Below are 13,276 nucleotides of genomic sequence, written 5' to 3'. Positions count from 1 at the left end.
GAAGTGTACACTTACTGGAAAGTTTTGCCAAGTCAATTATCGCCGCCGCTCAGCTCGTACAACTCCCATGGGCCGTTAGGAATAATGAATGTGAAGCCTTGTCGTACCAGACAGCATCGTTTTTCCCGACTGCAATTGCAGCTGCTGCTGCGCTCCTACTGCCTCGTCGTCAAAAGCGAGGCGCTCGATCGCTCGCGATCGCACCGATCGCTCTCTGCTTTCTTTTGTCCGATCCGGATGCTCGGCAGCGCTGTCTCCGTCTGCACCCTTGATAGTTGCAAGCAATTTCCGCAGTCCGACCGCGCTGGGCGCCGAAAAGATTCGCACGTATGTACGTCCGAACTTGCGCGAACGAGAGCCCAACGATCGATGCGGGCCTGCGATCAGCCGTCCAATCGTCGCGAGAACTTGCGAGCGTAACGCGCACTGCGCAAGCCTCGCAAACGAGGAGCAGCCCTCTCAATAATAAACTAAGCCCGCGACACTGCCTTCTCGCGGGAAAGCGTGTCTCTCGTGGTGCGATCGACGAGGACCGAGTCATCGCTATCCGGCCGATGACCGTCGCCGCGGAAAAATCTTCTCGAATTTTCGGCGAAAGGAAAGAAGAAGGGAAGAAAGGGGGAAAAAAATGCAAAAATTGAAGCGTCGAAGCCATCCTGCTCGACTCGGCGCGCTTCCCTGACGCGATTAATTATGAACGAGCCTCCGGCTGCATTATTCACTCGCGGCGCGCGCGAGCGGAGAGAGGCTAACGAGCATCCATTGTAACGCCGGTGTCGCCTCGTCGCCCCAGTCGCGTTTGTCCGCGAGCGAGTCGCGTGTGGCACGAGGTAGGTATACGAACGGCGCGCGCGATGCCGCAGTCGAGCGAGAGCGAGGAGCGAGCGCCCAGCTTCGACGAGCTGACGGCACTGTACAAGCGGTTCTTGAGGCTGTTCGCGCTGCTGCCGCTCGAGGGCCGGGACTTCTCGGGGGCGGTGAGCCGACTGATCCTCGTCTACTGCCTCGCCTGGAGCAGCGTGTACTGGAGCATGATGGTGTTCTACGTGGCGAGTCTGGTGAGTGGGGCGACGGTGACAGGACGACCGACTACTGACCGGCTGGCCCGACGCGGCAGAGCGGAGCGCCGACGGTGGACGCGATATGCGAGACGGTGGTGGTGGTCGGCGTGAGCCTGCGCTACTACCTGCTGCTGCTGCGCCGCTCGGAGCTGGTCGCGCTGATGGACGAGAGCCGGGCGATCTGGGAGGCGTGCGGCGGCGGCGGCGGCGAGGGTCGTCGGGCGGTGCACCGCTTCGAGCGCAAGGTCCGCCGGCTGTTCAAGTTGCTGCTGGGCAGCTGCTGCTTCACCATCCTCATGTTCTCGGCGAGCGCCGCCAGCGCGACGCGCCACAGCGCCGCCGCGGCCAACGGCACCGAGCACGCGCGCTTCCTGCCCTTCAAGTCGGCATCCCCGCCCCCGGTCCCAGCCCCGAGGCCGCTCTGACCGAGCCCGTCCGCGCAGGTGGTACTCGGAGCGCGGTCCGGACCTCTGGCCGGGCTACGGGCTGAACTTCGCGCTGCAGCTGCTGGTCACCCAGAGCGCGGGCATGGCCGCGGCCACCGTCGACTCGACCGGGGCCTTCCTCCTGATGCTCGGCGCCGGCTACTTTCGCGCGCTGCGCCGCCGGCTGCTGCGCGCCGCCGACCGGCCCGCGAGCGCCGACTCGGAGCTGCTCGCCTGCGTGCGCCTGCACCAGCGGGTCCTCGGGTGAGCCTCGGGCCGCGCCGCGAGATGCCGCGCACGGGATACGCCACTCGAACTGCCCGCAGGCTCTGCTCGAGGACGGACAAGCTGACGGGAGGCCTGTTCTTCGTGCAGCTGCTCTGCACCGGCTACAACCTGTCCCTCATCGGCATCAAACTCGCCGGCGTAAGTGGCGCCCCCCTCCCCCCTCCCCCCTCCCGCCGCCTTTCAACAGTCGAGCGCTCTCTCGCAGACCGACCCGGACAGGTTCAAGTTCGTGCCGCTCCTGCTGGCCAGCCTGAGCGCGCTGTTCATCTGTCAGTGGGCCGCGGACCACCTCATCCAAGAGGCAAGGCAAGACGCTCGCGAGGAGACAGAGAACACAGCCGAGCAGCGCGTTCACTCTTGCAGAGCACGGCCATCTCGACGGCCGCCTACTCGGTGTCGCTGCCCTGGATGGGGCGTCGAATGGGCAAACTGCTGGTCCTCGTGATCGCCAGGTCACAGCGGCCCGTGCAGATGACCGCCGCCGGTGTCGTCCACTTGTCCATCGAGAACTTCGGCTCGGTGAGGCCGCGCGTCCACGACCCTGCCACGCTCTACACGCTCTGCTTTCCACGTAGATGCTCACCAGCGCAGTCTCCTTTTTCACCGTGCTGAGGAGCTTCAATCTCTGAACAATGGGCCTGATTCCGATCGCACCATCGTCGATAGAATAACGACGTATAGTAACGGCATAGTTGCGATGTATCTATAAATGTTATCGAACTCGGCTGTTTGTCTAGCACATTTCAACAATGCCACAGCCGGGCCCACGTGCAAGTGGTAAATATTTGTTTCAATGTTCCCTTGGCTAGTGTACCTCTCGTTCTACTTTGCTGTACCAATCATTACCTAAACTGGTTTTATCGTGTACTCAGAAATTTCTTTTTCCGACAGCGAGCACTTTGTCACTGGTTGTGGCAAACATTCAATTACGATTAATTCGTTTCACGAAAATCATTGTTATGGATTTTACCCATTTTGATCAATCAATAATTAGAATTTCGACGAATCAAAAGCTTGGCCGTTTTGGCAGTCGTACCAGTGCACGAGGTCGCGTGTACGAGGCTGTTTGCGGCAAGAAATACGTGCCTTGGAAAATGCCAGTCGTCGGCGTGCTACGCTCGCGAGCTCGACAACGCGAGCGGGCTCGAAATGCAGCACGAACTGGTCAACTCGATCGGAAACGCTCGATCGTCATAAGCTTTCCAGACTCGAGGACAGAGGCAAGCGACAGAGCCCCAAAATAATCGCAAGAATACGCAAAATATGAAACGATTAAAACGATCAATCGAAGAATTGTAAAGTTGAACGTTTCGCGTTTACTCTGCAAGAAGACCACGTCATGCCCGCAGGGTCTTTACACCACGCTTCATCAATTTCATCGGCAGAAGTCTGCAGGCAGCGCATCCTCTGATCGTTGATCATGCACTTGGCAGGGGAGAAGCGGGTCTTGTAAATGGAACACGTAAATGGACGACGCATTACACGACGGACAGATCGACGCTCATACAGTATTCATCGTCTACGACAACGGGCAGAGCAATAATTGTCTCTAATTCGCTCCGCGACGCTCATGAAATATTAGCCGCGAGCGCGTCCGATCGCGCGCCACTGTTTTTCTCTTTATTTTCTGCTTCTTTTTTCCTTTGCCCGCCTGCGACTTCGCGGAGACGGCCGTTTCTTTGGCGAAAGCGAAGAGCAACGACGAACGCCCCCAAATGGACGCCCATCAAATATTGACCGCGAATGACGCTGCTCGGCCTCTCATCGGCGATACCTTGCGCGCGAGCCTAGACACGAGAGTAATAAGCCGAGGGGACGCGCGTTTCTCAAGTACGCTCGACGGATCGTCGAGGACAGCTCGAAGGGAAGCGGTATGGTCGACGATATCGTAGACCCGCGGAGTATTGACGCGTTCGCGCGTCGCGAGCTCGGCACCTGGAGGGGGTCGGCGAACGCAGCTAACGACTCGGCCGATCTCGAGAAACTGCCGGCGGCACCGACCGTTCGTCGCGTCGGACGAGATCGGCTCCGCTTGGAAGTGGCTTTGCCTCGATTCCGTCCGAAACAAATCGAGAGCTTCGACGACAGGCGAGCGAGCGCATCGGTGTTGATTTGAAGAACCACCTGTTGGATTCGATGAAGAAATCATCGTCGGAACTTGCAATTTACTTGTTGAACGCTCGAGACACCGTGGAATATATGTATATTTTTTTTAACAAAGTCGACGTTTCATTATATGCTGCTGTAAGAAGAGGTACACCAATGCATAAACAAAATAGCCGATACACCCTATCGTTCGGGATGACATTACCGTTGATTTATCACTCTCTAAGAAAGTAAATCAAGGGTCAAAGGGTAAGACGTGATTGGAGACTTAAGGGCGTTTGTTACCCCAGCACTTGCCGATCGCAAATAATCGCGACAAAGGAACTCCTTTCTCTGAGCCAGTCGATTACAGTGGATTGCTCACCTAAGCTGCAAAAGTATAGAAAAGTCCATAGCAAGTGCGGTGCGCTTGTCAATTCCGGTCGACAGCATAATAAGCGTGTTACCGTTGGAGCCGCAAGCGGAAAGATGTAACTTTCGGGCCGCCGAGCCAAAAAAAAATCTGTATGCATCGCGTGCACCCAAGTACAGCAACGAAACAATGTAAATCGGTTTCTCCGTCGTAGCCAAGTGACGATTGTCTTTCGCTCTGTCCGATCACGTTGCTCGGCGTCTGCCGGAACACAGAGGCCTGGTTCCCGCGATCTCCAAACGGGGACGCCGCTGTCACCCACCTCGCGTACATCCTCGGCGCCTTCGCTGTTTTGGACAATCCTCGGTGTAGATTTATGCATTTATCCGTAAATAAGCGAACTCGTAGGATATACGTAGATTTACTCGTCGCTCGCGCCGAGCCGGCCGTTCGTTCCAGCCCGAATGAGTCCACGCCGGACGTCGGTGTAAAGTGCCTCGCGAGGGCGGAGAATCGTGGGTCGAACTAGTGCCGACCGCAGGCCGACATTGGCCCGCAAGAGCCCAAGTTCGGCGCCGCGCGCATGTCCGCGAGGACGAGCCGAGCGCGCGAGGCCGCTCGGCCGCGCTCGTACGACCAGTGTGTGCTCGCCGTGCGCACGATGGAGGAGACGTCGAGCTTCTACCGACGAGTGCGCCGAGTGCAGACGCGCGTGCTGCGCTTCGCCGGGCTGCTGCCGCTGAAGGGTCGTACGCACCGCTTCGCCGGCACCGTCCTCGTGTCGGCCTATGTCAACTTCGCGTTCGCCGCGGTGAGCAGCGTCTACGTCTGGGCCTTCGTCGATGACTGCGCCAATCGGAGGTTCAACCCCGACATCACCTCGGAGCTGTTCTCTTTCGTGGGATTCCACTTCAGGTTCATGTACATATTCAGCCGCAGGAAGGAACTGACGAGGATGTTCGGGTGAGCCTCGCGACTCGAGCGCCGATTGCGCGCGAACGGAATTTTTTATCGACCGATACGATGTTCGATGTGGAAAATGCGTAGCGCTCTCGCTGTCAGACGACCGAGCGCGCGCGGTCAAATAAAACGGGCAATTATTTCGAACGGGCCGCGTGGAGCGTGAACACGCCGCGAGCTCCGAGAAGCGCCAGAGCCCGAGCGATCGAGCGCGCGGACGGCCGCGACGATCGAACGAGCGCCAGCGCGATAATTGGCAATTGGTCTGTTGGGAATCGCGCGGCCGGACGCGGCACGCGCAGCTACGTGGAGAGCCTCTGGCGAGGCGTGGCGAGCGAGGAGAAGGCGCACGTGCGTGGCTTCGTGCGCAAGGTGAGCCGGCTGAGCTGCTGCTACTCGGGCATCATCCTCACGACCATCACGCTGTACGTGCTGTCGAGCCAGCTGCCGCAGCTGACCGCCGAGGCCGTCAACGGGACGATCCGCCGCGCGCTGCCCTACCCGTTCTACGTGGACGTGCAGGTCAGCCGAGTCGATCGACCGGCGCGCTCTCGGACGCGAATAAAGCGCGCGGCTCTGCCGATGCAGGACTCACCGGGCTACGAGGTCTTGCTGGGCGTGCAGATCGTCTGCCTGCTGACCGTCACGCAGACGAGCGTCTGCGTGGACACGGCCATCGCCTTCCTCATCATGATCGCCTGCGGCCACTTCCGGCTGATCCGCGTGCGCCTCGGGGCGATCGCGCGCCACATCGAGGAGAGCGAGCAGCGGCAGCAGCGCGCGCCCACCGGCGACGAGGGCGCCTTGGACTTCGACAGGAGCGACGAGGGCATCAGGAGGAGGGTCAGGGAGTGCGTCGCCTACCACAGCGAGATGCTCGAGTAAGTGTGCGCCTAAAGGCGCCGACCGACGCCTCGCTCACGCCGCGCATACCGAGTTCAGATTCTGTAACGACATCAACACGCTGTCGAGCGAGATATTCATGGTGGAGCTGATCAGCACCACGTACAACCTGTCGCTCATCGGTATCCTGCTGGCCGGGGTACGCATGAACTCTCCCTCGCTCTCTCTCTCTCTCTATCTCTCTCTCTCACTCGCGCGCGCGCTTGACCGCAGAGCATGCCGCTGGCCGAGAAGTTCAAGTTCGCCCCGGTGCTGCTGATCCTCACCACGCAGCTGTTCGTCTGCCAGTACCCGCCGGATCTGCTTCTGCAAGAGGTAGGTATAGCGCGGCTGCCGCGCGAGCGCCGCTAACCAGCGCGATTCGGGCACCTCAGAGCGTGGCTGTGGCCGACGCGGCATACATGGTGCCGCCTTTCCGCAACGACCGACTGCGCGTCGACCGCCTGCTCCTCACCCTGCTGGCCAGGTCGCAGATCCCGTACCAGCTGCTCGCCGGCGGCCAAATCAAGCTGTCCATCGAGTCCTTCGGCAACGTACGTCCGGCGCGCGACCTCGTGGACACCAGCACGCCTTACGCCGCGTCTCTGTGTTCCAGATGATCAGAGGCGCCGTGTCCTTCTTCACCGTGCTGCGAAACTTCAATTGAGCACGACGCCGGCTGCCGACGGCGCGCGCAGTAGCAGAGATTAGATGTGTGTGTGCTTTTTTTTGCTGCTCGCCTAAGCCAGTTTACGGTGGCGGGCATTGCGCGCACGGCTTGCACGAAATAATAAAAATTTCCATTGACGCACGCAGATTGGATTTCGTTGGCCTCTACCCTCGGACTTTCTCGCGGTCGTCGTCGTCGACTTTTCTCGATTTCTACCTTATTGCGACGCAAGGGAGATCGTTCGTTCGTTCGATCCAACGCCGACTCTTCGCGCCCCCTGGACTCGCTCGAATGATCGAATGTCGAACGTTTTGCGAACATATATTACACTGACACGCTCGACGCGCAATCCTGACGCTTTGTTTCGTCATCTCTCCTCGCACCACAATTTTGCCGAGTGTAGCCAAAGACGCTGGTATTTCTCAGCCTTGTGTCTTGAAACTACAACTGCTGTCGGATTGTCTGACCGAGTTTTCTCATTTTTTTGGGTGCGCGTCAGCTCAGTCTCGTTGTTCACAGTATCAGGAATGCAAATCGTTTATCTAGAAAAACAAGACTCTCCCTATATTCGTAGAGTAACTAATTCCAATAAAGCGTGTAGTTGTAAACAACTGGAAGAGCGATTTTGATTCAATCTGCGTAGTAGAATTCCTTTTATAGTGTTAATCTCTAGCACGTTGTGTTACAATGGCACAAAGGTGACCTTTAGGATAAGCTTAATGGACGGCAAACTGGCTTGCAAATAACAGTTAGTGTTTGCATAACAACCCAACCAATATAAATAACAACGGCATACTTGACCTCGCATCATCGTCAATCGTTGAGCGATTCTATTGAAATTCCTTGACGATTGATTATTTGGTTAATATCGTGATAAATGGACATTTGAAAATCAAGTAGTATAGATAAATATGCTGTCAGACCTGTACGAAATGAAGGATAATAAAACATTTATTTATATCGGTCATCAAGCTTTGATAGTTCGATATGTTAATTATAAATTGCGTGAAGTTTACTCGTGTATGGATTTATAAATGAATCACCATGCTTGAAATAATATCTACATAAGTCCAACTTTTACCTTGAATATAGAAGTATAAATTAAACTTTTAATTTAAACCGCAGATTTACATTGTACTTGGAAAAAATGAAAGTATAGGCGAAGGCCGACCATACTACATTACATTTTAAGCTACCCTCAAGTTGTTCAACCACAACAGTAACTTTCAATTGCTACTTATATTCGAAAAGTTCATTAATTATAACGCAAGACTGTGGGTAAATAAGAAGTTAACGTTTAATTTAAAATCACGTTGCAACGTATATTCATTTATTCAACGTATTAATAGCTGCGGCTGCTCGCGTGTAACAAATAGTCATATCTCCAGTATATGCGAGAGAGTGTAACACTTATAAGTACGCAGATACGCGTACAAATTCGTACAAATTCATGTTTAGTTTACTTTCATGAGCTGCAGTCAGTTTGGTTTTCTTTAAAACGGATCATTTATAAAATAAGAACGTAACAGAGCACGGACGTGCACGAGAAATAGACTCGAAACACGTGATAACAATGAGAAATAATAAACAATGTCTTAAATTGGATACGATAAAAATAAAAGACGCGCATGATTCTGGAGAATGCCAATTTTATGGCAGAGAAAGAGAAGATAGTGCGCGAGCACCGGACAAACCACAGTGGGCAAGGTATAAGGTACAACGGAATTAAGAATCATCCAAACTGCGCTGGAATATTAAATGCGTCTCACTCGGAGAATTGTGAATACTATGTTTTGTTTTTCATACGGCTGATATTTTTTCGATTCGAGGAATACTGCTCGCGCGATGGCTGTGTAGATTGGTGTATTTTTATGCTTTCAACTGTGTGATATTCACTTAATGACTAGTTTAACGAGCTTAGAAGGCGAGTCCGGCTTCCGAGTAAGTTGTGAAGATTTTCTCGATTGAGTTGACGTATGCGGCTGTCCTCAAATCCAGACCTAAATTGAATTTCATTGCTGTCTTCATGATAGCCTATTGAAAAAAATAGAAATGAGTCGTGATTCAATAAAAACCGATTATTTTAAAAATGAACCATCAGCATACCCTAGCAGATCGTTCCATGGTGTAGTCTAAACCAGAGTGTACAATGTCCTTTTCGGAAGCACCAGAGATACGCTTCTGGAAGGACTCGGATGGAGTGACGGGTATACGGCCACCAACGCGACCGAACCTACGTTCCAAAGATTCTTGTACAGATTCTAAAAGAGAAAGAAATGTAAAATTAATAATCGACTTATAATAGAGTGATCTAGACGTAAAGGCATTACTTACCAAGAAGATGGTAGTTAGATTCCCTCTCATACTTAAAGGTAAGGCGACCATAAGACACATGGTTAAGATCCTTAAGCCATTCAAAGAACGAAACAGTCACACCACCAGCATTGATGTATAAATCGGGGATAACCAAAATATTTCTATCAATCAAAATCTTATCGGCAGCTGGAGTTGTAGGTCCATTGGCAGCCTCGGCAATGATTTTAGCTTGAATTCTACCAGCATTATCTTTGTTGATAACTTTTTCAATGGCAGCGGGAATGAAGATGTCGCAAGGCTCGTACATAAGATTCTCGCCTTCGTAGGGTTTAGCGTGTGGGAAGCCGACAATGCTACCATTGTCCAAACGATACTCTTCCAACTGTTTAGGATCGATACCATCGGGATTGATGATCGAACCGTCGTGCTCGATCACACCAATGCAAGTGGCACCAGCGCGATGCAGGTAGCGCATCGTATGCAAGCCTACATTACCGAAACCTTGGATTATGAAGGTCTTGCCACCCCAGCCCGGCGTCGTACCTAAAAACATATATGCGTATTAGAATCTTATCTTTCACTTTTAGTATTTGGTACTTGATAATTTGGTAATTTCAAGCAATTGTTTATCTGAGATTGAGTAAAACCGTTTTAATTTAAGAAACAAATTTTACCATGATAAATTCAATTTGAACTTATCTTGTTTTCTTTCTCGTCAAAACTCACCGATCATGCTCATGTAGTTGGCTTCGTTGATGAAATTCTCAAGGCCGTGAAAGACACCGCGTCCGGTAGCCGAAATGCGACCGTGGATACCGCCTTGATTGATTGGTTTACCGGTGACACAAGCATGAGCATTGATGTCCAGATGACCGATCGTCTTAGCGTAAGTGTCGGCGATCCACGACATTTCGCGTTCGCCTGTACCCATATCGGGGGCTGGTACGTCTACTCCCGGTCCTGAAATGGGGTTTTTCATTAGATTGTGATTATTAGTTTGATTATATTTTCTCAGATCATTCGAAAGAACCGCTTACCGATGAATCCTTTCTTGGCGAGCTCGAGGGTGAACCTGCGAGTTATCTTCTCCAGCTCGTTGTCGGAGTACTCCTTGGGGTTGATCTTGATGCCGGCTTTGGCGCCACCGAAAGGCACGTCGACGCAAGCACACTTGAAGGTCATCAGAGCAGACAGAGCCTTCACCTCGTCGCGCGAGACATCCATCGAGAATCGAATGCCTGACGATCAATTTGGTCGCGTGATTTTTATATCAACGACTGATCGACACGTCTGCTTCGAACATTCTTATCGCGCGAGAAATTGCGTTCACCGCGAAAGGGACGCGAGGAAAGGTCGATCGCCCGCCAATGTTCTCCGCGAACGGCAATGTTCTCCGCGAGTGAGCGTCAGCTGACACGCCCACGAGCGCGTCGGTCGAACCATTCAGCGGTGACGTAGTCGAGCGTGAGAATCGCTATGATGAGAGAACGAGCGTCGCGCCTGGCGGCCGGGGCCGCGGACCCTTGCGGATTCATCGAGCGCCACAAGCGAATCTCTCGAGACGGCCGCGCGAGGCGATCGAGCGCCGTGACGAGTTTGCCTCAATTGATATTTAAATTAATCCCGTCGAGCCGAGTGCATCTTGCGAAACGGGCGACATCGAAGAGGCACTCGCAACGGATTATCAAAGCGGAGACTCAAGCGCGCTGTTTATCGCGCGAAATCGTCGCGGCGGGTGCTTTTCCTTATCTCGCTCTCTCTATCTTGCTATTTATAAGCGCGGGCGCGTGCGTTTTTGGCAAGCGAAAGCGAGGGACTCGACGTCATGTTGATTCTCGCGGATAGCGCTAAGTGTGTCAATTCTGCGACCGCGAATCGGTCGATTTGCGAGGCTAGCGCGAAGCAAGGACGCCTCGAGGCGCTTCGCTGCCCGAAGCGTGGATCGTGAGAGCGAGGGATATTAATAGCCGCCGGGAGGCTCGTCTCGCGCGCTCTCGCCCGCGTGACCGCCGCTCGCGAATCGACGCGCGCAAAGCGACGGACTTCGGCCGGGATTCCAGCCAGGAACGCCGTACGCCCCGGTCGTCGTCCGCGCGCCGCTCGGAGAAAACCGCTTGCGCAACCGTGCCACGCTCGTCTTGCCAGAACCCGCGCGACACTGGGACCGTTCGACCGAGCCTCGCGCCATCGACCGAAAAGCCTGGCACGTGAGATCGGCACGTGTCCGGCGAACAGGTGTCGGCAACACTTGTCGCGCGCCGATCAATCGTGTCGTGGCATTTCGTCGGACGTCAACGGATGAGCCGCGGGATGAGATTCTCCCGCGCGGCGCGCTGCTGCGTCGAGCGTACACGGCAAGAACAGCGCGTGACCAGAACGACGCGCGCCATCCAAAAAAAAAATGGCCATCGAGCACTCTCAGCGCTCTACTCGACTTGCCTGAAGATAGAATGAAATTTGGTCGAGATTGCCAACGCGGAGCGTCCGTTTGAACTTGAGGCACACTATGTGTACGCGAGGAATTGATCAACAACGCGAAGTAGAATTTAGTTTAGTCGTGGTATTTATACTCTCGCGTTTCACGAAAAAAAAAAAAAAGAGAAAGAGAGAGAGAGAGAGAGAGAGAGAGAGACAAGCCATTTGTAACAGAAACCGGGAATCGGCACGAAAAAAGAAATCGCTCATCCGGCATAATTTGATAATTTCTCTCGCCTGTGCTCTCGCGAACTGTATCTCGGCTCGCTTAATCGGAGAAATGGCGTTTTTTTTATCCTAACGAAAAAAGGAAACAAGGAAAGTATTCCAGTCACGTGACCAACGTAGCAGTTTTACATTTCAACGCCAAGATCAAGGTTCCCGGTGAAACGAAGCGGAGAAAAAAAAAGAGCTACGCTGCCCACCTGCGTGAATTCTATTTTGAGAAGAGCAACCACTCACCTCCTTTGCATGGTGTCCGATGAGTAGAATGCTGAGCCCTGTATCCAGTGATCATCTCGTAGTCACCAGAATCGCGTCTGAGTGGAAAAGTTGTCTCAAGAATATGATCACATGGCTCCATCAGCATAAGAATACCCTTCACTTTCTTCTTGCGCTCCTCGATGCTCAACCTTGATTTCTTACCTACATCTTCAACCAACTTGTCCTCGACAGTCTGGCATGCACGATGGAAGAAATATTCTACCATATCAAAGAATCTTGGATTGGCCGATGTTGGAACATCCTTGAGCTTCTCAGGGATCTGATGATCTGCATAGCCTCTGTTTTGCAAACATACAAGGGCTGCTGCTTGAGCTATCTCCTGACCCTGCTTCAAAGCAGCTGAATGCCTTGTGAGCCCTCTTATATGGAACATGGTGAATAAGTTGGCGGCTCAAGGCTTGTCTTATCACCAATCCTACCACACCATCCAAACAATTATGATTATTTTTCAAAGCTTATTCAATTAATTGAGATTCGAGAACTTGAAATATGGCATATAGTATCTTTAAACATGAATGACAACTAAATGGAATCTAGACATTACGATAACAGTCATCTACAATTCATGACATTAATAAAATTATCTATCAATTTGGAATAATTAATTGTTAATTAGATGAAATCTTCTTGAATTTATGTTGTTCTAAAAAACAGAATTGTTGTTTTAGAAAGAGAGAGGGAGAAGGAAAGAAAGAAAGACTGACTAACTGACTTAAACAAATTAGCGTCCGCAGTATAAATGGCAAAAACACAAGTAGGTATACAAACATAAAGCTAGAAAACGTCGACCAAGGAAATAAACGTCTAATAAATCAGCGTCTGAAATCTCGACATATAATGAAAAGCAAACTGTCGTTGGCGACGGAACACAAACGAGAAGTCAGATGCTAAGTAATCATCAGTACAATCAATTAACAATGCCAGCCATGATAGCAAATTTGAATCACACCAGAAGAAAATAACGCACGAGACTCATGAGGAGAATAAAAGAAAATTAATGCTTACCGTTCTTTTCTCCTCACGCGGACACGCAATGTCAGCAACGCGTGAGCGACGACTGTGTGCCACAGCCACAGTGGAAATAGGCCGCGGTGTGCTCTTGCACGATGGCAGCACAGTGTGTGCCTGTATTCCCTTTCCCCTCGCAGTGGTAATGGGAAACGAACGAATTTAATGCGAGGTTAGATTAGATTACGCGCGACATGTCCGATGTATCGATTACAATCGACTTCGCGGC

The 13,276-nt window shown here is 52.5% G+C and overlaps 3 protein-coding genes across 4 annotated transcripts; 2 read left to right on the top strand and 1 right to left on the bottom strand.

Annotated features, from left to right (window-relative positions):
• The first annotated feature begins 786 nt into the window (after positions 1–786).
• On the top strand, positions 787–2,654 carry LOC131667154 (odorant receptor Or2-like). Of its 2 annotated transcripts, XM_058940398.1 has the most exons (7): positions 787–1,058; positions 1,118–1,443; positions 1,505–1,750; positions 1,813–1,912; positions 1,980–2,075; positions 2,138–2,293; positions 2,350–2,654. In XM_058940398.1, the coding sequence occupies exons 1-7, from the start codon at positions 855–857 to the stop codon at positions 2,401–2,403; spliced, it is 1,182 nt and encodes a 393-aa protein (XP_058796381.1). In that variant the 5' UTR covers positions 787–854; the 3' UTR covers positions 2,404–2,654. The 2 variants fall into 2 exon arrangements, with proteins under 2 accessions (XP_058796381.1, XP_058796380.1); XM_058940397.1 differs by having other exon boundaries at positions 2,138–2,654.
• An 845-nt stretch (positions 2,655–3,499) lies between these two features.
• LOC131667102 (odorant receptor Or2-like) lies at positions 3,500–7,917 on the top strand. The gene is made up of 7 exons (XM_058940305.1): positions 3,500–5,195; positions 5,495–5,714; positions 5,781–6,073; positions 6,135–6,234; positions 6,309–6,410; positions 6,470–6,628; positions 6,691–7,917. The coding sequence occupies exons 1-7, from the start codon at positions 4,816–4,818 to the stop codon at positions 6,739–6,741; spliced, it is 1,305 nt and encodes a 434-aa protein (XP_058796288.1). The 5' UTR covers positions 3,500–4,815; the 3' UTR covers positions 6,742–7,917.
• Positions 7,918–8,053: 136 nt separating this feature from the next.
• LOC131667101 (glutamate dehydrogenase, mitochondrial-like) lies at positions 8,054–13,174 on the bottom strand. Its single transcript, XM_058940304.1, has 7 exons — positions 13,045–13,174; positions 11,998–12,454; positions 10,098–10,298; positions 9,787–10,020; positions 9,079–9,603; positions 8,851–9,005; positions 8,054–8,778 (listed from the first exon to the last, which is right to left on the bottom strand). Exons 2-7 carry the CDS (start codon positions 12,410–12,412, stop codon positions 8,662–8,664), a joined length of 1,647 nt encoding a protein of 548 aa, XP_058796287.1. The 5' UTR covers positions 12,413–12,454; positions 13,045–13,174; the 3' UTR covers positions 8,054–8,661.
• Between the last annotated feature and the right edge of the window lie 102 nt (positions 13,175–13,276).

Source organism: Phymastichus coffea, unplaced genomic scaffold (assembly GCF_024137745.1).
Source record: "Phymastichus coffea isolate CEN01 unplaced genomic scaffold, Cenicafe_Pcof_1.1 PCOF00063, whole genome shotgun sequence".
NCBI lineage: Eukaryota > Metazoa > Arthropoda > Insecta > Hymenoptera > Eulophidae > Phymastichus > Phymastichus coffea.
This window is presented reverse-complemented; position numbering and strand designations above follow the sequence as displayed.